Below are 25,871 nucleotides of genomic sequence, written 5' to 3'. Positions count from 1 at the left end.
ACCTCCCTGCTAATGCACATGGGAAGGCAGCGGAAGATGGCCAAGTGCTGGGGCCCCTGCCACCCCTGTGACCAGGATGGAGTTCCTGGCTACTGGCTTTGGATTAGCCCAGCCCAGCTCCAGCTGTTGTGGCTATTTGGGGAGTGAATCAGTGGACAGAAGATTGACAAATATATAAATAAATATAAAAAAAAGAAAAAAAATGAGGAGAGGCAGGAGAGTCTCCCGTGTTCCCAGGAGCCAGACCTGTGGCTTCCACAGTCAGCTCACTGCCCCAGGGGCTCTAGTCATTCAGTGGAGGTGAATGTAACTGCATGGGGATTTAAAAACACCACCGCCACTGCCCCCCTCACCCCAGAGGAGCTGGCTCCAGAGGTTGGGATCAAGCCCGAAGTAAGTTTGTGATGCATTTACTTTTACAAAACTGTGTGTGTGTGTGTGTGTGTGTGTGTGTGTGAGAGAGAGAGAGAGAGAGAGAGAGAGAGAGAGAGAGAAACGGATACTAGACAAAAGCCCTTCTGGGTTCCTAGTGGCGGTTCAGATAGTCCCCAGTGTGGTCACCAGAGAATCAGCCATTCCTCACACAGTATGGGATGAGCCTGGCCTCTAAGGGGTGGGAGTGCCTCCTGCTGCGTCTTAGGATCCCTCCCCTGCCTGTTTTGTGGCAGTGAGATGCCTCTTGATCATGTCCAAGTGTGACTTTCGCTGTCTGATTCTGAATCATGTTTTCCAGTTGCTCGGCCCTGCCACGTGTGCCCAGTGCTCATTCTGAGCATAACTGTACGGAATCCTTTTTCCAGATCAGAGTAATAAAGGAGTGATGTGTCATTTAAAAAAAGAAAAAAAAACTGTATTATTCCATCTCTAAAGTAGATACATCATTGTTTGTGTCCATCATCAATTAACTCTAATGGCTTATTCTATGCTTTATTATATAGTCATCTATTACATAAAGGATGAGTAGCTATAACAAGCCAGAAAGAACAAGCTATCACATCTCAGCCAAAGTTGAATTACACCTAACTCATATAAACACTCCCACAATAAAAACAATCACAACTTAAAAGTTGCCACTGGGCCAGCACTGTGGCGCAGGTTAAGCCTCTGCCTATGGTGCCGGCATCCCATGTGGTTCTAGTCCCAACTGTTCCTCTTCCAGTCCAGCTCTCTGCTATAGCCTGGGAAAGCAGTAGAAGATGGCCCACACACTTGGACCCCTGTACTCGCATGAGACACCCAGAAGAAGTTACTGGCTCCTGGCTTCAGATCAGCTCAGCTCCAGCTGTTACAGCCATTTGGGGAGTGAACCGGCAGATGGAAGACCTTTCTCTCTGTCTTTCCCTCTCCCTGTCTGTCACTTTACCTCTCAAAATAAATTAAATCTTAAAAAAAAAAAAAAAAAAAAAAAAAGTTGCCACTACTCCCTAGGTATCAAAGCTCTATTCCCGGGCCAGCGCCGCGGCTCACTAGGCTAATCCTCCACCTAGCGGCGCCAGCATACCGGGTTCTAGTCCCGATCGGGGCGCCGGATTCTGTCCCGGTTTGTCCTCTTCCAGGCCAGCTCTCTGCTATGGCCCGGGAGTGCAGTGGAGGATGGCCCAAGTGCTTGGGCCCTGCACCCTATGGGAGACCAGGAGAAGCACCTGGCTCCTGCCTTTGGATCAGCCGGCCGCAGCGTGCCGCCCACGGTGGCCGTTGGAGGGTGAACCAACAGCAAAGGAAGACCTTTCTCTATGTCTCTCTCTCTCTCCCTCACTGTCCACTCTGCCTGTAAAAAAAAAAAAAAAAAAAAAAAAGCCGGCGCCGTGGCTCAATAGGCTAATCCTCCACCTTGCGGCGCCGGCACACCGGGTTCTAGTCCCGGTTGGGGCGCCGGATTCTGTCCCGGTTGCTCCTCTTCCAGGCCAGCTCTCTGCTATGGCCCGGGAGTGCAGTGGAGGATGGCCCAGGTGCTTGGGCCCTGCACCCCATGGGAGACCAGGAAAAGCACCTGGCTCCTGGCTCCTGCCATCGGATCAGCGCGGTGCGCCGGCTGCAGCGGCGGCCACTGGAGGGTGAACCAACGGCAAAGGAAGACCTTTCTCTCTCTGTCTCTCTCTCTCACTGTCCACTCTGCCTGTCAAAAAAAAAAAAAAAAAACTCTACTCCAGAAAAAAAAAAAATGACATCTCTAAATACTACGTATAATTAATCAGCAACACACTTTGCCAACACTACATGGATAATTTTAGTAACAGTATAACAAAAACAAGGCACAAGCTTACTTCCCTGAAAAGTTTTACATCATTTTAACCAAGAGCCCAAATCTTTGGTTGGACTCCTAGCCTCCTTTTGTTTTAATCTAACATTATAAGAAATGACATGAAGAATTGAAACTATGACTGTATGGCCTCAAGCCAAAAAGTAACTAAAGAAAGAGAACTTAAAATGTTTGTCTCCAATTGGAAAATAAGTATAGAAAATTATTAATTCAGTATTTTATAATGAGGAAGTAATTATCTTTTTAAAATTTTATTTATTTTTGTCTAAAAGACAGAGATTTTCCCTGTGCTGGTCTACTCCCCAAATGCCTGAAACAGCCATGAATGGGCCAGGCCACAGACAACAGCCTAGAACTCAATCCTGGTCTCCCACATGATGGCAGAGACCCCACTACTTAAACCATCACCTGCTGCCTCAAAGTGTGCATATGGCAAGACACTGGAATTGGAAAAAGAGCCAGAATTTAGACCCAGGCATTTAGATGAGTTGAGGGTGTCCTCAACAGCGTTCTTAACCATTGTGCCAAATGCCTGCTCCCCAAAATTATCTCTTTTTTAAAGATTTATTTATTTAGTTGAAAGGCAGAGTTAGAGAGAGAGAGAGAGCGAGAGAGCCTCCATCCGCTGGTTCACTCCCCAAATGGCTGCAGTGGGTGGGACTGGAATTCCATCTAGGTCTCCCACACCCAGGTAGGTAGCAAGGACCCAAGCACCTGGGCCGTTTTCTGCTGCTTTCCCAGGCATATTAGCAGGGAGCTGGATCAAAGTGGAACATCTGGGACGTGAACCAGCACCCAAATGGGATGCTGACGTCACAGGTCACAGCCTTTATTAATTACCTTTATAGTCCTGAGTTATTTAATTATTTTGATACTTACTATTTTGGGGACTTTTTCTCCATTACTTACTCTTATGTCTGACATTTTAGGTGCTTAAAAGCATTTTATAATAGGAGCAGATAGGAAAAAATTTAAGACCACTTCAGTCTTACGGTCTGCTTTTGAAAATATGAGATACCTGAAACCAGCAACTGGGGCTGGCCTTGTGGCATAGTGAGTAAAGCTGCTGCCTGGCATCCCATATGGGCACCGTTAGAGTTCTAGCTGCTTCACTTCCAGCCAGCTCCCTGTGAATGGCCTGGGAAAAGCAGTGGAGGATGGCCCAAGTGCTTGGGCTCCTACCCCATGTGGAGAGCCTGGCTTCATCCAGGCCCAGGCCAGCTGTTGTGGCCATCTGGGGAGTGAACCAGAGGGTGGAAGATCTTTCTCTCTCTCTCTTTCTCTCTCTCTCTGCTTTTCTCTTTTAAAAATAAATAAATAAATCTTAGAAAGAATTATTTAAAACCACCTCTACTGTGCAGTGCAACAAGGAAACAGTAAAGTACTGGCTAGTGGAAGAGGAACACTGATGAAGGGACTCACTTCACTTCAGGAGTTGCTGACTTTCAGGTGCTGCACGAGGTGACCTTGAAGGCTCTCAGTAATGCTGACTGTGACTCTGGAGTTGGTTTTGGCAGTAGGTTGCAACCTTCCAAGGTTTTGAGCAATTTGAATGCAGTGAAGAAAGTACTTATAAAGAAACATACAGGGGCCGGCACTGTGTCATAGTAAAGCTGCTGCCTGCGATACCAGCATCTCATTTGGGCACTGGATCGAGTCCCAGCTATGCCACTTCTGATCCAGTTCCCTGTAAATGTGCCTGGGAAAGCAGAGGAGTATGGCCCAAGTGCTTGGGCCTGTGCACCTATGTAGGAGATCTGGAAGAAGCTTTAGGCTCCTGGCTTTGGCCTGGCCAGCCCAGCCATTGCGGCCATTTGGGGAGTGAACCAAAAAATGGAAGACAGGTTGATCTCTCTCTCTCTTTCTCTCATTCTGCCTTTCAAATACATACATAAATAAAATTTTTAAAACTCTCATAATTACTGATGGATCAACTAACCTGTCCTATCGTGGCTCTTAAAGAATCTCTCTGTATTAAGTCTTCCTGATTGAATTTAGATGCTGTTTGGGGAATTATTTGGTTTGGTAAAATGAGATTGGTGCTGTCTCAGTGTATGAGTAATGCCCAGCAGGTAAGCTAAGGACCGAAGGAGTTTGTGGTTGCTAAAATTTTTCATTAACTTTAGAGCTACGATGACTAAGATCTCTATTTTACATAAAACATAACAATTTTATGACAACACTGCCAATATGGAAACTGTTCATCTCTTAGCTTTTTGATATAAAAATTCAAATATTAACAACAATAGAGGAAACAATTCTTGCCTATATTCATTTCACGATGACTAATTCATGGTGCGTCGAGTTTCATGTTTCTCCCACGCGCTCTTCCAATCCACCCCTGGATGTTTCAGAGCAATTCTCAGGTATCATTATTTCATTCATAAACATTTCAATATTGTCTCCAAAATACAAAGTTTTTAGTGTATATTTTTTTTTTGACAGGCAGAGTTAGACAGTGAGAGAGAAAGACAGAAAGAAAGGTCTTCCTTTTCCATTGGTTCACCCCCCAAATGGCCACTACTGCCGGCGCACTGCGGCCGGTGCGCTGTGCCGATCCGAAGCCAGGTGCTTCCTCCTGGTCTCCCATGCAGGTGCAGGGCCCAAGCACTTGGGCCATCCTCCACTGCACTCCTGGGCCACAGCAGAGAGCTGGACTGGAAGAGGAGCAACCAGGACAGAATCCAACGCCCCAACCGGGACTAGAACCTGGGGTGCCGGCGCCACAGGCGGAGCATTAGCCAAGTGAGCCCAGCGCCGGCCTAGTGTATATCTTTTGCTGTTTTAGAGAAATTATCCTACACTTTAGAATTTTGGCCAGTGATAAGACAGTTGGTAGTTATTTTTTACAATGTATTATGTTAGTATCCTATCCTGAAACTTTAAGCATTATTTGGAAATACTTATTGTGTTATTTAAAACATATATAACTGGAGTCAGCGCTGTGACGCAGTAGGTTAATCCTCTGCCTATGGCGCCCACATCCCATATGGGCACCTGTTCAAGTCTCGGCTGCTCCTCTTACAGTGCAACTCTCTGTTATGGCCTGGGAAAGCAGTAGAAGGTGGTCCAACTCTGTACCCACATGGAAGACCTGGAGGAAGCTCCTGGCTCCTGGCTTTGGACCACCTCAGCTCCAGCCATTGTGGCCAACTGGGGAGTGAACCAGCGGATGGAAGACCCTTTTCTCTGTCTCACTGTCTGTAACTCTACCTCTCAAATAAATAAATAAAATCTCTTAAAAAAAAATTTGTCTCCAGGCCGGCGCCGTGGCTCACTAGGCTAATCCTCCGCCTGTGGTGCCGGCATCCCGGGTTCTAGTCCCGGTCGGGGCGCCGGATTCTGTCCCGGTTGCCCCTCTTCCAGGCCAGCTCTCTGCTATGGCCAGGGAGTGTAGTGGAGGATGGCCCAGGTGCTTGGGCCCTGCACCCCATGGGAGACCAGGAAAAGCACCTGGATCCTGGCTCCTGCCATCGGATCAGCGCGGTGCGCCGGCTGCAGCGGCGGCCATTGGAGGGTGAACCAACGGCAAAAGGAAGACCTTTCTCTCTCTGTCTCTCTCTCACTGTCCACTCTGCCTGTCAAAAAAAAAAAAAAAAAATTTGTCTCCTTAACCTTTTTACATATTAGGATAAGGTGTTTTTTCCTTGGTGAACATAAAGATACCAATGATTATGATATAAGCAGATTAAAATCAGAAACAGCTTCATCTTAAGACTACTGACGGCCGGCGCCGCGGCTCACTAGGCTAAACCTCCACCTAGCGGCGCCAGCACACCGGGTTCTAGTCCCGGTCGGGGCGCCGGATTCTGTCCTGGTTGCCCCTCTTCCAGGCCAGCTCTCTGCTGTGGCCAGGGAGTGCAGTGGAGGATGGCCCAGGTGCTTGGGCCCTGCACCCCATGGGAGACCAGGAGAAGCACCTGGCTCCTGCCTTCGGATCAGCGTGGTGCGCTGGCTGCAGCACGCCGGCCACGGTGGCCATTGGAGGGTGAACCAACGGCAAAAAGGAAGACCTTTCTCTTTGCCTCTCTCTCTCACTGTCCACTCTGCCTGTCAAAAACCAAAAAAATAAAATAAAATAAAATAAATAATTTTTAAAAATGCTAACTTATTTTAGTCAAGAAACAAGAGTCAATATTAAACTACTGCTTAAAATCACTGCCAGTGAGAAATCACTACTTTACTGAGAGGGTTAGAAAATCATGAAATGTGCTAGCACCAAAAACAATCATCTAATTTATTGAGTCTAATAATTGTACAGAACTCACATCCTTTTAAATTTTGAGGCCGGCGCCGCGGCTCACTTGGCTAATCCTCCACCTGCGGCGCCAGCACACCGGGTTCTAGTCCCGGTTGGGGCGTCCGATTCTGTCCCGGTTGCTCCTCTTCCAGTCCAGCTCTCTGCTGTGGCCTGGGAGTGCAGTGGAGGATGGCCCAGGTGCTTGGGCCCTGCACCCGCATGGGAGACCAGGAGGAGGCACCTGGCCCCTGGCTTTGGATCGGCATAGTGCGCTGGCCATAGCAGCCATTTGGGGGGTGAACCAATGGAAAAGGACGACCTTTCACTCTGACTCTCTCTCTAACTCTGCCTGTCAAAAACAAAAACAAACAAACAAAAAATACTTCTATCATGGTTGACCCTTCTAGTATTAAATGTAGTCAAACACACAAGTGAGAATGGAGCTGGAAGCGCAAGGCCCCTAGCAGCTTCCCCACAGAATCCCTCCCATCTGGCCATCTGGCCATCCCTCCAGAAACTGCTCTCTCCTAAAATCTTGTGAATGGAAAGGAATAAAGTTTAAGGCTGTCCCTAGCTAGTTACAAGAAATACAAGAAGAAAGATACTGTGGAAGTCCTCACACACAAGTAACATGAAAACTGTCTGCTACCTCCCCTGCTTCTCTTCCCTCCCTCCCCATGTCCATGATATGCCACCTTCTTTCCCCTCCGCCGGCCCTTCCTCAACTTTTGTGATTGGGGAATCTCTGAAACAGAAATGGCTTACAGGAGAAAAAAAAAAAAAAAAAAAAAAAGGAAGGAAGGAAAGTGGAAGATAAGAGATGAAAAAGAGCACATCATTTTTCCCCCCAAGTTATCCTATATCACAAAGTCCACTAACCCCTTTCCAAAGAATACACAATACCCCCATAAGAGTACGAAGCTAAGAGTATCAAGAAACATTTTTAAGAACTAAAGAGATTTCTAGGACTAAAGGAACAAAAATATTTAAGAAAAACAACTCCCTAGTCTATTTCATTTTGAAAACAAATTCTAAGTTTGCTCAAATTCAAGAAAAATAAGTAAGTTTCTTACATAAATGCTGAAAGCTTCTGATGAGGCATTGAGAAACCGAAGAGACAGGAAAAAAGCTTCCTTCTTACTTGTTGTGACAAAGGAACTCTCCTTTCCCTGCCCCGGCACAGCCTACACAAATTCCAGACGAGTTAGAGGACACAGGGCACATTATGGGGCCTGAAAGGCCGTACTTGTGAGGACTCTGAGCGCTCATCTGCAAGCAGGAACAAAACAGAATAAAAAGCTGGACTAGTTAACTGTATCGGCCAACCCATAGAGAAAGCTCAAGAGCAGACTCCCATCACCACTGAAAGTTCTATTAGATAAAAGAATCCCAGAATGAAAGCGCCCGGACAGTTAGTTTTACAGTATGAGGAGGAATGATCCCTACCTCACATCATACACAGAAAATAAATTCCAATTAGACAAAATAAAGGTCTAAATATGAAAGCCAAACTTTGAAAACTTTAGAAAACAGTAGCGCAGAATAATTAATATGGCAGAGGCTTCATAAAACATAAAAAGCACAATCAACAAAGACTAATAAATTTAACTGCTTTAAAATGTAAAACTTATGTGTAACAAATGACATTATAAATGAAGTTTTTAAAAAACGAAGTCACAATGGGTCTGAAGAGGAACTGGATGAAAGAGGAACAGGAGTGGGAGAAAAACATTCACTGTGCTCTTTTATATTTTCTTTAGTTTTTATTCATGTGAACATAAACTGATTAATTATTTTACGGCTTTAAAAGTAATAATAAAGTCATAGACCAGAAAAAGACATTTGTCGTGAATATAACTAACAAAGGATTAGTATTCAGAATTTATCAGTAAGCCTAAAATTATTAAGAAAAGCCAGAATTGTGACATAGTGGGTAAAGCTACTGTCTACAATGCAGACATCCCATACAGGCACCAGTTTGTGTCCCACCTGCTCCACTTCTGATCCAGCTCCCTGCTAACGGCCTGGGAAAAAAACAGAAGAAGATGGTCCAAGTGTTTGTGGGTCCCTGCCACCCACTTGTAAGATCTGGATGAAGATCTGGAGGAAGCTTCCTGGCTTTCGGCCTGGACAATTGCAGGCTGTTGTGGCCATCTGAGGAGTGAAGCACAGGATGGAATATCTTTCTCTCCGTCTCTCCCTGACTTACTTTCAAATAAATAAATCTTAAAAAGAAAAAGATATTCACCAGAAAATTAGTCTAAGAATATAATCAGTAATTCACAGAAGAACAGACTTAAATAATGAAAAGAATCTCAATTTCACAGGTTATCAGGATAAAGCAAATTTTTTAATTGTCAACTTCATTTATTGATGTTTATTTGAAAGGCAGAGACAGAGACAGAAATCTTCCAACTGTTGGTTTACTCCCCAAATGCCTGCAACAGCCAGGGCTTCACCAGGCTGGAGTCAAGGATGCAGAATACAATCCAGATCTCCCATATGGGTGGCAAAGACCAGGTACTCGAGGTAACACCTGCTGCCTCCCAGGGTGCACATTAGCTAGAGGCTAGATTAGAAGCACAGTGGCTGGCCCCGAACCAGGCAATCAGATATGTGATGCAAGCATCCCACGCAGCTTCTTAATCGCTGAGCCAAATGCTCACATCTTCTGGTTTGTTTTTTTTTTTTTCTGTTAACTTTGATAAGTTGTGTGCTTCTATATTTTTTGCTATTTCACAAACATTTTTAAACATTATTAGTACAAACTTGTTTGTAATATCCTCTTATCTTTTTATGTCTCCAGGTTCCAGGGTGATGGCCTCCTCTTCGTTTCTAATGCAGGTAATTTGTTTTCTCTCTTTTTTAAAAGCATGACTATTATTAGGGGGTTAGCAATTTTATTAGCTTTGTCAAGATTCCAACTTTCAGCTTTGTTGACCCTCTTTTATGTGCTTATTGTTTATTTCACTAATTTCTTCTCTTTATTATTTCCTTCCTTCCACTTTTTTAAAGATTTCTTTATTTGAAAGGCAAATTACAAAAAGAGAGAGAGCTCTTCCATTTGCTGGTTCTTTCCCCAAATGACCACAACAGCTGAGGCCGAAGCCAGGAGCCTGGAGCTTCATCTGGGTCTCCCATATGGATGCAGGGGCCAAAGCATTTGGGTCATCTTCCACTGTTTTCCCAGGCAGATTAGCAAGGAACTGAATCAGAAGTGGAGCAGCCAGGACCCAAAAAAGCAGCCATATGAGATGCCAATGTTGCAGACAGTAGCTTAACCCACTCTACCACAGCGCTGGACCCCCCTCCACTTTCTTTTACCAAGTTCAGTGCAAATTAATGGAATATGGATGACCTTCTTAATAAATAGTGCTGGGACACTTAGATATGACAGGGGAAAAAAACAAAAATTGACACATCTCACACCATAAACAAGGATCAATTCCAGGTAAACTGTAGATCTTAAGATGAATATCAAAATAGGAAATCTCTAGAAGATAACATAGAAGAATAGATTCTTGAACTCAGGCTGGGAAAATAATTTTTCTCAAAGATTTATTTATTTATTTGAGAGAGTGAGAGATCGATCGATCTCCCATCCACTGATTCATTAGCTGCAACAGCCAGCATTAAGCCAGGCCAAAGCCAGGAGCCAGGCCAAAGTCAGGCACCAGGAGCTTCTTCTAGGTCTCCCACATGGGTAGAAGGGGTCCAAACACTTGGGCCATCTTCCACTACTTTTCCTAGGCCATCAGCAGGGAGCTAGATCAGAAATAAAGCAGCCGGACTCAAATCAGAACTCATATGGAATGCCAGCAGCTTTACCCACTATGCTGCAATGCTGGCTCGGAAAAATTAATTTTAAATAAGACCCAGATGAAGCTCCAAGCTCCTGGCTTTGGCCTAGCCCAGCCCTGGTTGTTGTGGCCATTTGGGGAGTGAACCAGCAGATGGAAAATCTCTGTCTCTCCCCTCTCTCTCTGTAAGGCAACAAAAAGTGACTCAAGTCCTTGGGCTCCATGTGGGAGACCTGGATAGAGTTACAGGTTCCTGGCTTCCTCCAGACCCAGTCCCAGCCATTACAGCCATTTGGGGGATGAACCAAAGGATAGATGGATTTCTCTCTGTCTCACCCTCTCTGTCACTTTGTCTTTCAAATAAATAAAATCTTAAAAAAAAAAAAAAAAAGAAATTGTGTTCATCAAGACATCATTAACTACAGATGGAAAAATACATCTATAGGCCGGCGCCGTGGCTCAATAGGCTAATCCTCCACCTTGCGGCGCCGGCACACCGGGTTCTAGTCCCGGTCGGGGCGCCGGATTCTGTCCCGGTTGCCCCTCTTCCAGGCCAGCTCTCTGCTATGGCCAGGGAGTGCAGTGGAGGATGGCCCAGGTGCTTGGGCCCTGCACCCCATGGGAGACCAGGAGAAGCACCTGGATCCTGGCTCCTGCCATCGGATCAGCGCGGTGCGCCGGCTGCAGCGGCGGCCATTGGAGGGTGAACCAACGGCAAGGGAAGACCTTTCTCTCTCTGTCTCTCTCACTGTCCACTCTGCCTGTCAAAAAAAAAAAAAAAAAAAAAAAAAAAAGGATAGCTTGGGGCCAGCATTGTGGCTTAATGGGTAAAGCCACGCCTGCAATGCTAGTATCCTATATGAGCGCTGGCTCAAGACCTGGCTGCTCTACTTCCAATCCAGCTCTCTGCTTTGGCCTGGGACAGCAGCAGAAGATGGTCCAACTTCTTGGGCCCCTGCACCCACATGGGAGACCTGGAGGAAGCTCCTGGCTCTTGGCTTCAGATTGGCCCAGCTCCAGCCATTGTTGCCATTTGGGGAGTGAACCACGAGATGGAAGACCTCCTCTGTCTCTCCCTTCTGACTCTGCCTCTTTGTAACCCTGCCTTCCAAATAAATAAGTAAATCTTAAGAAAAAAAAAAAAAAGATAGCTAAATGGCCAATGTACTCAATTAAAAAATGCTCAATATTAGTAGACACCAAGGAAATGCAAATTAAAACAACCATGATACACTATTATTTACCAGAATGGCTAAAAGTAAAGAAATTCTGCCATTTGCAGCAACTTGGATGGAACTTGAGGACATTATGTCAGGCACAGAAAAACAAATACCACATGTTCTCACTCATTGGTGTAAGCTAAAATTTGATCTCATAGAAGTAGAGAAGAAAATAGGGGCTACCAAGCCCAGGAAGGGCCTGGGGGAGGGGAATGAGGAGAGAAGATGGTTAACAGGTACAGGGGTACAGTTAGATTACAGGAGTAACTTACAGTGTTCTATAGCCGTGGTTGACAATAATTAATTGAAGATTTCAAAATAGCTAATAGGATTTTGAATCTTCCTAACGAAGGCATAAGAAACGCTGACGGTGATAGATGTGACAACTACCCTACCCTGACCTGATCATTACACGTTGCATACATATATTGAAATCTCACATTGTACCCCATAAATATATATAATTATTATGTCAATTAAAAATAAAAATATACTTAGAAATGTTTACTCCAAAGTTATTTTCTAAGCAGCTGAAATTGAAAGCAAAATGGATTTTTTTTCTTTTTAAAAAAAGATTTATTTATTTGAAAGGCAGTGTGGGGAGCAACTCGGACTAGACTAAGTTACTGGAATTAAGACTTATTCTATGCATCTGCTTTCCCACAATATGGCGCTGGGAGAGGAGTAAACAACTTCTACACAGCTGCCTCTCGCCAATTTGACTGATGAGCTGCAGGAGCTGATCTTGCTCCTGATTGGAGGAGAGCAGCGTGCTCGGTAGCAGAGTTGGGATTGGTGGAAGAGGACTATAAAGGAGGAGAGAGACAACGTGCACCAGGAACATCCGGATAACATCTGAGCAGCCCCCGAGAGAGCCGGCCGGTGGTGTGCTGCTCCCCTGCGGAAATGGGGAAAGTGGCAGGGGGAGCTGCCCCTCCACGGAGGTGGAAGTGATGGCAGCCAACCCGGGAAGGACCAGCAGCAAACCCAGGAAGGGCCAAGCAGACAAAAGAACAGCGCAGGGTCTAGTGTTGTTCCTCCGCAAATGGGGGAGCGACAAGGCAGAGTCACAGAGAGAGAGAGAGAGAGAGAGAGAGGAGAGACAAGAGAGAAAAATCCTCCATCTGTTGGTTCACTCCCCAAATAACCATAATGGTCAGGGTTAGACAAGGCTGAAGTCAGGAGCCGGGAGCTCACTCGGGTCTCCCAGGTGGACAGCAGAACCTGGGCCATCCTCTGCTGCTTTCCTAGGCACATTGGCAGGGAGCTGAATCAGAAATGGAGCAGCTGGGAAATGAACCGGGACCTATACAGGATACTGGCACTACAGGCAGCAGCCTAACCCACTATGCCACAGGGCCAGTCCCAGAATGGATTTTCAAACCGCAGTATTTACAATGGAATGTTATACAGTGATAAAGTAGAAAGGCTCCAATTATATGTACATCATAACTGAAGTTCATAAATAATGAGCAAAAATAAGACACAAACACTCAGACAACTACATACTAGGTGACAATATCTACATCAAATTTTAAAAATAGATAGGACTAGTGTTTGGAGATATTTGATGAAGTGGTAAAACTATAAGAGAAGTAAAGATGTATTTACCATAAAATTCTGGATGATTTTTACCTTTTGTGGGTAGTGATGAAGAGGAGGCATGAAGACATCAGAGGTAGTTTTGGTCAAAATCTCACAACTTGATATAATATCACAGAAAATCAAAATATTTTAAAGGATAATTTTCTCATCATAAGAGTTTTTTTGCAGAGATGGCCAGAACCAGGAGATGAGTAGGTGGGCACACAGGGATAGCACAGGCCCAAGACAAGTACCCCCAAAGAACGACAGAGATAAGACCTCTCAAAGAGAATCATTTTTATCATCTACTTAGAGCCACAATTACTACTCATACCACTAGATGAACTCTACATGTAAGGTGATATGCTTGATAAAGACTGAAAACAGAATCCACAGCTGAAAAATCAATTACAGAAAAATGGAATGCAAGTACTTTTGAGGCACGCTGAACCCATGACTCTGCACAATTTAAGGCAGTGAAAAAAGGTCTGCATCCTGCAGATGTAGCTTTTGGCTGACTCCTAACAAAACTGCATATCCACAAAACTAAGTTTCCTCCCTAGAGAATTGCTGAACTTGATTGTTCTCTAAGAACCACAACCTTGGCCACATCTATCAAAACAGGAGCTATATTTAAAGTTGTCTTAGCCTGCCTTGCCACTGTGAGCAAACTACGTACTCTCTTACTGCTTCTCCCATCCTAGGAGGCTTTGGAAACCTGTCTTTAAATGTATCACTTACTGGAAAGCTGTTAGGTGAGTAATACATACAAGCATCAAACAAAAAACTAGTAAATTCTTCCCTCTTTCTACATACCAAACTGAAATTGGTATCATGCAAGTTGTACATAAAAGAGAAGGCAGAAACAGGCCCCAAGGGCCCAAATTGGCAGGTTTTTTTAATACAGTTCAAAGTTGGTAAGTAATACCACAAGGTTTCAAGGAACAATATCCATTTTTTTTTTCAGATTTATGTATTTATTTATTTGAAAGGCACAATGACAGAGAGAGGACAGAGATCATGCATTCACTGGTTCACTCCCCAAATGACTGCCAACAGCTAGGTCTGGGCCAGGCCAAAGCCAAGAGCCAGGAATTCCATCCTGATCTCCCAGGTGGGTGGCAGGGGCCCAAGTACTTGGGCCATCTGCTACCTCCCAGGCATGTTAGCAAGCAGAAAGCTAGATTTGAAGTGGAGGTGGGACTTCATCCCAGGCAGTCTGATATAAGATGTAGGTGTCCCAAGGTGGGCCTTAACCTGTGCCTTAACCCACTGTGCTACAGTGCTTGCCTCTGATCTGTTCTTATTCTTGTCTTCTACCCAAATGTCATGGGAGACCAAGTTTCCCTTGCAGGTATCCAGGAGTGAGAGGAGCTCAGTGCAGTCGGGAATGAGGCACATCCAGCTGGGGCTGAACAAGGTGGGCACCACTGCTGCGAAGAACCCTAGGGAGCTGGGTGAAGGGAGGTTGCTGATACCTGAGCTCCCAGGACACAGGACTGGGAACAGGCCTTCGGGCCAACTGGGCACCATTTCTAGTACTGGCCACCCAACTAATCAAGGAACTGACGGCTGGGGCTTCTGAGAGTATATAACCTTGTGGCTCTTGAACCACAACTGAAACATCTGCACTTGGTGCTCCTTAAGGTTGGTCTGGCTGCCAGAGCCAGCTGATCCTTGCAATTCATCTTGAAGTGTTCCTTAAGTTGGCAATGCTGTTCCTCATTATAAGTCATCAGGTTCTTGCATTGTTGCTCCTGCTCTGTTCCTGTACATTCAAATCCTTCTCATCTTTAGGATCTAGCTCAAATCTCAACTCTTGTATAAGGGTGAAAGGTTCTCTCCTGTTTCTAATTTCTTTTTTTTTTTTTTAATTTATTTAGGGGCCAGTGCTGTCGTATAGCAGGTAAAGCTGTCACCTGTGGTGCCAATATCCCATATAGGCACTGGTTCAAGTCCTGGCTGCTCCACTTCCAATCTAGCTCTCTGCTATGGCCTGGGAAAGCAGTCGAGGATGGTCCAAGTCCTTGGGCTTCTGCACCTGTGCAGGAGACCTAGAAGAGGCTCCAGGCTACTGGCTTCAGATTGGCGCAGCTCCAGTTGTTGCAGCCACTGGAGGAGTGAACCAGTGGATAGAAGACCTCTCTCTCTCTGCCTCTGTAACTGCCTTTCAAATAAATAAATAAATATTTTTTTAAAAAGCTATTTATTTTTAAGGCAGTGTTACAGAGAGAGAGGGAGAGAAAGACAGAGACTGCGATAGACAGATCTTCCATCTGTTGGTTCACTCCCAGATGGCTGCAACAGTCAAGGCTGAACCATGCCAAAGCCAGGAGCCAGGAGCTTCATCGGTATCTCCCACATGGATGGCAGGAGCCCAATCATTTGGGCCACCTTTTGCTGCTTTCCCAAGCCATTAGCAGAGAGCTGGATTGAAAGTGGAGCAGCCGGGATCTGAACTGCCAAACATATGAGATGTCAGTGTGGCAGGTGGTGGCTTAACCTGCTAAGTCACAAACACCAGCCCCTACTTTTAAATTCTTTGAGCCATTATTGTCTGTACCATACATTTAGCAGTTAATGATCTTGTATCATATTTTGTGTTGTAGTCTTTGGCTACTGTTTAAAATCTTGTAGTGGGGTGGACACTTGGTTATGGCAGTTAAGACACCTCTACACTTATGGTTAGGTTCACAGAATACTGAGTACTTCTGGATAAAAGGATAGAAGCTCTTAAGAATGTTCAATATGTGAACTTGTGCAGATATGATGAGTAAGTCACACGCCAGAGCAGAAGCAGAAGCTGTCTCTTGGATAACATGCATTCCTTTGGAAATGGGAACAAATGGGTATAGAAGTAATCTTTCAGAACCCAATCTTATCATATATAGAAGTGCTCTAGTTTTAATTTCCTGAGACTCACGTTGTTTAAAGCCTGTTAGAAAACAGAGGCTCGGCCGGCGCTGCGGCTCACTAGGCTAATCCTCCGCCTAGCGGCACCGGCACACCGGGTTCTAGTCCCGGTCAGGGCGCCAGATTCTGTCCCGGTTGCCCCTCTTCCAGGCCAGCTCTCTGCTGTGGCCAGGGAGTGCAGTGGAGGATGGCCCAGGTGCTTGGGCCCTGCACCCCATGGGAGACCAGGAAAAGCACCTGGATCCTGGCTCCTGCCATCGGATCAGCGCGGTGCACCGACCGCAGCGCGCCGGCCGCGGCGGCCATTGGAGGGTGAACCAACGGCAAAGGAAGACCTTTCTCTGTCTCTCTCTCTCTCACTGTCCACTCTGCCTGTCAAAAATAAATAAATAAATAAATAAATAAATAAATAAAAAAGAAAACAGAGGCTCATGAATCTTGGACTTTACTTTTTTGAGGGAAAATAGCTTTTAGATAAACGGTAAGAGGGAGATTATATTGTCTAGTGAAGAATCCTCTATGACTTTCTCCAAATAAATAGGGAATTTCAGTGTTACTTTCCTAATACAAGAAACTTCCATCTCATTTTCTATCAGCTTTGGAGAGAAAAATTAAAGGAGGTTCAACAACAGAATCAATGCCAATTTTTAAAAAGATGTATTTATTTGAAAGGAAGTTAAGAGATTGAGGGATGGGGGGAGAGATAGAGAGATATCTTCCATCCACTGGTTTATTCCCCAAATGGCCGCAATGGCTAAGGCTGGGCCAGACCAAAGCAAGGAGCCAGAACTCCATCTAATCTCCCATATGGGTGGCAGGGATCCAAGTACTTGGGCTATCCTCTGCTGCCTTCCCGTGTGCATTAGCAGGGAGCTGTATCAGAAATGGAGCAGCGGGGCCGGCGCTGTGGCGTAGCGGATAAAGCTGCCACCTGCAGTGCCAGATCCCACATGGGCGCTGGTTCAAGACCTGGCTGCTCCACTTCCAATCCAGTTCTCTGCTATGGCCCAAGTGCTTGAGCCCTGCACCCACGTGGGAGACCTGAAGGAAGCTCCTGGCTTCAGATCGGCGCAGCTCTGGCCATTGAGGCCATTTGGGGAGTGAACCAGCAGATGGAAGACTCTCTCTTTCTCTCTGTCTCTGCCTCTGCCTCTCTGTAACTCTGACTTTCAAATAAATAAATCTTTACCAAAAAAAAAAAAAAAAAAAAAAAAAAGTAGAGCAGCTAGGATTTGAACCAGCACTCCAATAAGGAGTGCAGGTATAGCAGGCAGCACTTAACCCACTGTACCAATATCAATTCTTGTGACATCCAAAATGATAAAAATTACCAAGTAAGTAAATTAGTCAGCAAACCGCCATTACTGATAACCTGAGAAAGTATAAGAAATCCTCAAAAAAGTAATGGAAAATGCATATGATAAGAAAAATGTTTCTCATATGCATGGCTTTCAAAAATTTTTGCACCAAAATAAAGTTGTCTTTTAATTCCATTTCCCATGAACTTCTGGAGGTGCCACTGTATAATTAGCCTTTCTGACAGAACAATACATTGTCATTCCACAGGGTAAAATCTTAGGTTATGTTTCCAAAAATTTAGGTTAAAAAAGTAAGCAGTTAAGAGTTTTTTCATCTCTGGCCGGCACCGCAGCTCACTAGGCTAATCCTCTGCCTGCGGCGCCCACACACCGGGTTCTAGTCCTGGTCGGGGCGTCAGATTCTGTCCCGGTTGCTCCTCTTCCAGTCCAGCTCTCTGCTGTGGTCCGGGAGTGCAGTGGAGGATGGCCCAAGTGCTTGGGCCCTGCACCTGCATGGGAGACCAGGAGAAGCACCTGACTCCTGGCTTCGGATCACTGCAGTGCGCCGGCCGCAGCGGCCAATGGGGGGTGAACCAACGGAAAAAGGAAGACCTTTCTCTCTCTCTCACTGTCCACTCTGCCTGTTGGAAAAAAAAAAAAAGAGTTTTCATCTCTAAATAGTTCACCAATTTAATTTAGGTCAAGTTGCTGTAAGTAGCTTCAAATTAGTTCAGGCAGACCTGAGAGTGGAGATGTTTAGAATTTTTTAATCTAAGAAATTGGACTCTAGGGGCTGGTGTTGCAGTGCAGCAACTACTGCCTGTGATGCCGGATGCCATATGGCCGCCAGTTCAAGTCCTGCTGCTCCACTTCCGATCCAACTCCCTGTTAATTAATGTGCCTCAGAAAGCAGCAGCAGATGAATCAAGTGCTCGGGCCCCTGCTTCCATGTGAGACCAAGAAAAAACTCCTGGCTCCTGGCTTCAGTCTGGCCCAGCCCCAGCTCTTGCAGCCATTTGGGGAGTGAACCACAAGATGAAAGATTTCTCTCCAGGGGGAAAAAAAAAAAACTCTTTCTATCCCTGCCTCTCCCTCTCTGGACACCTTTCAAATAAATCTTAAAAAAAAAAAGGGGAAAAAAGGAAGCCAGTCCCAAAGTCACATTTTAAAAAAACAAAAAAGACCCTCTTCTCTGGATTTGTTTTCTTTTTTTATCTTTCCAAGGTTTCTTGGTTTTCCTCACAAATGTGAACTTCAGTTCAGTCAAATCTACCAATCAAAAAATACATGCAGCCTTGGTTCTTCAGTTTAGCTCTTTTCTGCTATTTTCATTATTCAAGGGTTCTTTAAAAATAAATAAATAGTAAAACTAGCCGGCGCCGTGGCTCAATAGGCTAATCCTCCACCTTGCGGCGCCGGCACACCGGGTTCTAGTCCCGGTCGGGGCGCCGGATTCTGTCCCGGTTGCCCCTCTTCCAGGCCAGCTCTCTGCTATGGCCAGGGAGTGCAGTGGAGGATGGCCCAGGTGCTTGGGCCCTGCACCCCATGGGAGACCAGGAAAAGCACCTGGATCCTGGCTCCTGCCATCAGATCAGCACGGTGCGCCGGCTGCAGCGGCGGCCATTGGAGGGTGAACCAACGGCAAAGGAAGACCTTTCTCTCTGTCTCTCTCTCACTGTCCACTCTGCCTGTCAAAAAATAAATAAATAAATAAATAAATAAATAAATAAATAGTAAAACTTCCAAGCTTAATATTGTGCTATGCCAAATAACTGATGCTGCTCATAAATTAAATTCAGGAGGGAAATTACTCATATTTATAACTAAAACCTATCCTTGCTCAAAAGAGTTATGTATAATACCCAGTCCTAGAATAAGACCCTCCCCAAAAAATCACATTAGACCTTGGCAGATATGCAATTAACTTTAAAAAAAATTATTTATGTATTTATTTGAAAATCAGAGTTACACAGAGAGAGGAGAGGCAGAAAGAGAGAGAGAGGTCTTCCATTCACTGGTTCACTCCCCAACTGGCCACAAGAGCTGGAGCTGTACCAATCCGAAGCCAGGAGCCAAGAGCTTCCTCCAAGTCTTCCCACGCGGATGCAGGGGCCCAACGACTTGGGTCATCTTCTACTGCCTTCCCAGGCCATAGCAGAGAGCTGGATCAGAAGTGGAGCAGCTGGGACTTGAACCGGCGCCCATGTGGGATGCCAGCACAGCAGGCGGCAGCTTTACCTGCTACGGCACAGCACCAGCCCCTGCAGTTAACTCTAAAATTACAAATATCTCAAGATATTACAAACACCAATTTCTAAAACCTCACAGAGGGGCCAGCGCTGTGGTACAGCGGGTTAAGGCCCTGGCCTGAAGTGCCGGCAATCTCATATAGGTGTCAGTTCTGGTCCCGGCTGCTCTTCTTCTGATCCAGCTCTCTGCTGTGGCCTGGGAGAACAGTGGAGGATGGCCCAAATCCTTGGGCCCCTGAACCCATGTGGGAGACCAGGAGGAAGCACCTGGCTCCTAGCTTCAGATTGGTGCAGCTCCAGCCATTGCGGCCATCTGGAGAGTGAAACAGAGGATGGAACACCTTTCTCTCTGTCTCTCCCCCTCTCTAACTCTGCCTTTCAAATAGATAAATAAATCTTTAAAAAATAAAATAATAAAACCTCACAGAAATACCTATCAGTAGCCTCATATACAAAGACAGGAAGCGGAAGGCTTTTAGCCTACTGGTTAAGATGGTTAAAATGTTGGCATCCTATACCAAAGTACACGGGTTTGATACCAGGCCCTAGCTCTTGATTTCAGCTTCCCACCAATGCATACCCTGGAGGCAGCAGTGACAGCGTGAGTATTTGGGTTCCTGCCACTCATGCGGGTAATCTGCATTGAGTTCCCAGCTCCTCGTTTGATCCAGTGCAGCAGCCTGGGACACGGCAGGCACTTGGTCTCTGAAAGGGGGTGGGGGTGGGGGGTGGAGAATAGACTCTCTCTCTCTGCTTATCAAATCAAAACTTTTTTAAAAACAAGGGAAATGCAAAATGTTAAAGTAGCTTGCTCAAAGACACATACTGGCTTAGTTAAAGGGAAAGCATCAATACAGAACCTACCCTGCCGGCACCGCAGCTCAATAGGCTAATCCTCCGCCTTGCGGCGCCAGCACCCCAGGTTCTAGTCCCGGTCGGGGCGCCAGATTGTGTCCCGGTTGCTCCTCTTCCAGTCCAGCTCTCTGCTGTGGCCCAGGAAGGCAGCGGAGGATGGCCCAAGTCCTTGGGCCCTGCACCTGCATGGGAGACCAGGAGAAGCACCTGGCTCCTGGCTTCGGATCAGCGGGGTGCACCGGCCGCAGCAGCCATTGGAGGGTGAACCAACGGTAAAGGGAAGACCTTTCTCTCTGTCTCTCTCTCTCTCTCACTGTCCACTCTGCCTGTCCAAAAAAATAAAATAAAATAAAAAAATAAAAAATAAAAGAACCTACCCTCTGGGATCTTTGCACATTGGAAACTGCAAGAACACTATATACTTTAAACATCAGCCAGTCTCAAAAAGAGAAAATACAAATAAGTAATAGCTATGAAGTTAAATGTATTTTAACAGTCTTGCTTCAGGTTATCCATTCCAGGCAACTGTCATTCTTATTTGCTAGAAGCAAATAAGTGCATCAGTGTAAACGTACCTACCAATCAACTTCCTGGACCTTCCGATCTGTTCCTGTCCCTCCTTATCCATGCACATTATCTCTTACACAAGATCTCTCAGTTCTACAGAACAGGGTTAGGCAGGCGCGGCACTTGAGATAAGAGGATTCGTCACCTGTACTCTCTCACCATCACCACTGCTCTGCTCGAATGGAGCTGGCGCCTCCTCGGCAGCTGGCACAACGTCAGGCACCGTAGTAAAGGACCCTGGGGAGAAAGACACTGAAGGAAGAAGGGCCTTTCCCTCTGGTTCCAGCATCTCCTCCAGGCGAGCTCCTGCAGTGGCTGCTGCTGCTTCCGCCCACAGCTGCTGAAGAGGTGGCTTCCCTAACAGCCGGCTCCTACAGTGCATGGATGGGCCTCTCTGGCACTAGCCTCCTGCAGCGTGGGCAGCTTCTCCTAAGTGCCTGCAGTATACAGCAATCAGCAGCACCCCCACCTCAGCGGCTTCTCCCGAGACACCACTCAGACTTTAAAGGGTGACTTCTGTCAAGTTTCGCCACAGCAACCCCTCTGCCATTCAGTGAGCCACGGCCACACCATCTCCAACCAGGGCCTGATCTCTGCCCTAGGGCACTTCTTCTTCTTCTTCTTCTTTTTTTTTTTTTTTTAAAGATTTATTTATTTACTTGAAAGAGTTACACAGAGAAAGAGAGGCAGAGAGAAAGAGAGGTCTTCCATCCACTGGTTCACTCCCAAATTGGCCACAACGGCTGTGGCTGTGCCAATCCGAAGCCAGGAGCCAGGTGCTTCTTCCAGGTTTCCCATGCGAGTGCAGGGGCCCAAGGACTTGGACCATCTTCTACTGCTTTCCTAGGCCACAGCAGAGAGCTGGATCGGAAGTGGAGCAGCCAGGACTCGAACCAGTGCCCATTTGGGCTGCTGGCACTGAAGTCAGCGGCTTTACCCGTTACGTCACAGCGCCAGTAGGGCACTTCTTTCCAGCATATTCTGGGGTTTTTTTTGTTTATTTTGAGATATATTTTATTTATTGGAAAGGCATAGTTACAGAGAGAGAGGACAGACAGAGAGAGAGAGAGAGAGGTCTTCCATAAGTTCACTTCCCAAATGGCTGCAATGGTCAGGGCTGAGCCAGGACAAAGCTAGAATCTGTAAGTGTCTTTTTTTTTTTTTTTTTTTTTTTTTGACAGGCAGAGTGGACAGTGAGAGAGAGAGACAGAGAGAAAGGTCTTCCTTTGCCGTTGGTTCACCCTCCAATGGCCACCACGGCCGGCGCGCTGAGGCCGGTGCACCGCGCTGATCCAAAGCCGGGAGCCAGGTGCTTCTCCTGGTCTCCCATGCGGGTGCATGGCCCAAGCACTTGGACCATCCTCCACTGCACTCCCGGGCCACAGCAGAGAGCTGGACTGGAAGAGCGGCAACCGGGACAGAATCTGGCGCCCCGACCGAGACTAGAACCCAGTGTGCCGGTGCCGCAAGGCAGAGGATTAGCCTATTGAGCCGCGGCGCCGGCTAGGATCTGTAAGTGTCTTTCAGGTCTCCCACATGGGTCTAGGGGCCCAAGCACTTGGGCTATCTTCCACTGCTTTCCCAGGTACATTGGTAGGGGGCTGGATCAGAAGTGGAGCAGCCGGAACTTGACCCAGCACTCGTATGGGATGCTAGCACTATAGGTGGCAACTTAATGCACTACGTCTGGCACATTCTCTTAGTCGATTCTTATATCTGCTCTATCTATAGTCTTTTAATTTTTTAAGGATTTATTTATTTGAAAGGTAGAGCAGAGAGAGAGAGAGAGAGAGACAAAGAGAGAAAGAAATCTTCCATCCACTAGTTTACATGGCAGCAATAGCTGGGGCTGGGCCAGGCCAAAGCCAGGAGAATGGAACTCCATCTGGGTCTCCCACATGGGTGGCAGGGGCCCAGGTTCTTGGACCATCTTCCACTGCCTTCTCAGGTGCATTAGCAGAGAGCTAGATGAGAAACAAGAGAAGCCATGACTCACACTTCTGCCATACCACAATCCAGGCCCATTTTTGAATTCTTTAGAGACTGCTTTACTTCTTACTGTTCAATCCCTTGCTATTCTTTAATCCCTTGTTATTGTTAATAGCTTTATATTAATGTTTCTGTTTAAATTACTATGTGGTTTCTATGTCCTGGATGAATCCTGATATATCAGGTAAAATTAGCAAAATATCAGTACAAAATAGATGTGCTCCAGCATCTATAGAAACAACCCATCCTAAAAGATGGTTAATAAAATTGTGGCTGAGAGGGTGCATTCAAAGTGACAAGGGGTAGGTATGCTCAGAAGGAAGTATTGATAGTACTAATAAAAGACAGTGTTGCAGCACAGAGGCTAAGCGGCTTGGGATGCCCCCCCCCCCCATCAGAGTGCTGGGGTTTAAGGCCCCACTCCACTTCCAATCCAACTTCCCAATAAAGAGCATCTTGAAAGGCAACAGGCAGCTTAACTACCTGGGTCTCTGTCACCCACATGGAAACCCAGACGGAGTTCCTGTCTCCTGGCTTCAGCCTGGCCCAGCCCCAGCCGCAGGCATCTGGAGAATGAACCAGTGAATAGAAGATCCATTCTCTATCACTATGACTTTCAAATAAATAAATAAGATTTCTTGGGGCCAGCGCTGTGGCATAGCACGTAAAGCTGCTGCCTGCAGTGCTGGCATCCCATATGGGCGCTGGTTCAAGTCCTGGCTGCTCTACTTCCAATCCAGCTATCTGCTATGGCCTGGGAAAGCAGAAGATGGCTCAAGTCCTTGGGCCCCTGCACCTGCATGGGAAACCCAGAAGAAGCTCTTGGCTCCTGGCTTCGGATTGGCACAGCTCTAGCTCTTGTGGCCATTTGGGGAGTGAACCAGCAGATGGAAGACCTCTCTCCCTCTCTTTCTCTATCTCTGCCTCTCTGTAACTCTGCCTTTCAAATAAACCCTTAAAAATAAACAAATAAAATTTCAAAAAGGAAAGGATGCAAAAATCTAATCAAATGTACTTCTCCCATGGGTAAAATGCATTAGCAACTTGATAGTAACATATACTTAATTTATATCTAGTATAGTCTTCATGCAAATTACCAAATTTGCATTTATCAGTTGGCTTGGCTTCTTGTGAGCCTGGAGTCAGTCTCTCCAAACTTAACTAATAGATAAGATACTGCATTTGGAATAACAACAGAAAAAACACTGCCATTCTTGGAAAACCTTCTACTTAACCAACAAGCAACCATTATCTTTAACATTTGTAACCTCGTAAACTCTGCAACCAAAGATTAGCAGTAAAGAAAGGTAGGGTGTTTGGGGCAGACAGGACAGCAAACATTAACTATTCACCCCACCCCTTACACAATAATTCATGGCCTATCTAGGCCTTACTCTTCAACAAAATCTACTGCTACCTTCTTCCTTCGGCAGCTGGAAGAACAGCACAGGTGGCGCAGCTTCTCCCTCACTCTCACACACCTAGGTACTTGCTTTGTTTGAACAGGATGTGGCTCTCAACCCATACAGACATTTAAGTCCCCAAATCATGGGCTGATGCTGCTGACAGGGTGGAGGCCTGATCCAGTTATAGTGTCTGAAGGTAGGGCCTTTGTGAGATGATGAATTGGACTGTGCTGCTGGGGTGGAGTTCTGTGGTCAAATCAGGACTGCTTTATAAGGAGAGCCCATATGGAATAACTTGCTTCCTGTCTCTGCCCCCTAACTGGCCATGTGATCCCCCCTCCTGACATTTCCCTAACCACCACCCTCATCAGACACCACACTAATGGGGCCACTCAATCTCGGACTGTAAACCAACAAATTGTGAGCCTAAACAAACCTTCCTTCGTACATAATTTCGTTCAGGAATTTTAGCTGTAACAAAAAGCTAATAGTGTTCCGATGGGGAAGCAGAGTAGTTCAGTGGAAACAGCACAGGTTTTGTGGTTGATAACTTGGGGCTTAAATCTTCAGTCTACCACTTTATGACCATTCCCAGCCTGTTTCCTACTAGAAAGTGAGTATCACAATCCTTCATGGGGCTGTAGTACAGACAAGGTAAGAAAATGCTTCTGGAGCAAGCATTTGGCACAGCAGTTAAAGCCTCATTTGGGATGCCAGCATCCCATATCAGAGTACAAAAAGTCCCAGCTCCACTTACAGTTCCAGTTCCCTGGGGCTGACATGGTGCCATAGCCTGCAGTGCCTGCAACCCATATGGGCTCTGGTTCAAGTCCCAGCTGCTCCACTTCCTATCCAGGTCCCTGCTAATGCACCTGGGAAAGCAGCAGAGGATGGCCCAAGTGCTTGGGCCCCTGCACCCACATGGGAGACCAAGAAAAAGCTCCTGGCTTTGGATAGGCCCAGCTTCAGTCATCACAGCCATTCAGGGAGTGACCAGCATATGGAAGGTCTCTCCCTCTCACTCTTTCTCTTTGTAACTCTGCCTTTCAAATAAAATAAATTAATTTAAAAAAAATTCCAGTTGCCTGCTAATGCACCTCCTGGAAGCAGCCTCAGAGGATGGCTCAAGTAGCTGGGTCTCTGCCATCTACCTGACAGATGTGGATTGAGTTCTTGGCTCCTGGTGTCAGCCTGGCCAAGCATCAGCTGTTGCAGGCATCTGGAAAATGAACACTAAATGGAAGATCTCTCTCTCTCTCTGCTTTTCAAATAAATTAAGTTTTAAAAAGTACTTTTATTCCAAGTTGTATTCACTCTTTCGTGGTACTGTTTCCAAACCAGAAATGATACATTTATTGGAAGAAACTGGGAAATCAGATCCTGAATAAGTCATATTTTAAATAAGAAAAACAATGTTAGCACTAAGGAAGGAATTATCTAGAAATTTACATTCAGTCATGTAAGAAAAACTGACAATTCTGTACCACTAC

The 25,871-nt window shown here is 46.0% G+C and overlaps 1 protein-coding gene across 7 annotated transcripts in view; it reads right to left on the bottom strand.

Annotated features, from left to right (window-relative positions):
• Nucleotides 1-25,871, bottom strand: part of ARHGAP19 (Rho GTPase activating protein 19) — a 72,761-nt gene that overhangs the window by 44,835 nt on the left and 2,055 nt on the right. For 2 of the 7 annotated variants that reach the window (XM_051824026.2, XM_051824027.2), the window contains exon 2: nt 8,490-8,654. The exons of 2 other annotated variants lie outside the window; for them this stretch is intronic. In XM_051824026.2, coding sequence (XP_051679986.2) covers nt 8,490-8,654 — 165 coding nt within the window. Of the gene's footprint in view, nt 1-7,573; nt 7,770-8,489; nt 8,655-21,131; nt 21,259-25,871 lie in introns of those variants that run through there. 3 more of the 7 variants (XM_070057453.1, XM_008270293.4, XM_051824029.2) reach the window with 3 other exon arrangements.

Source organism: Oryctolagus cuniculus, chromosome 15, assembly GCF_964237555.1.
Source record: "Oryctolagus cuniculus chromosome 15, mOryCun1.1, whole genome shotgun sequence".
Classification (NCBI taxonomy): Eukaryota; Metazoa; Chordata; class Mammalia; order Lagomorpha; family Leporidae; genus Oryctolagus; species Oryctolagus cuniculus.
Note: the sequence above shows the minus strand (reverse complement) of the source record. Positions and strands in the feature narration are given on the sequence as shown.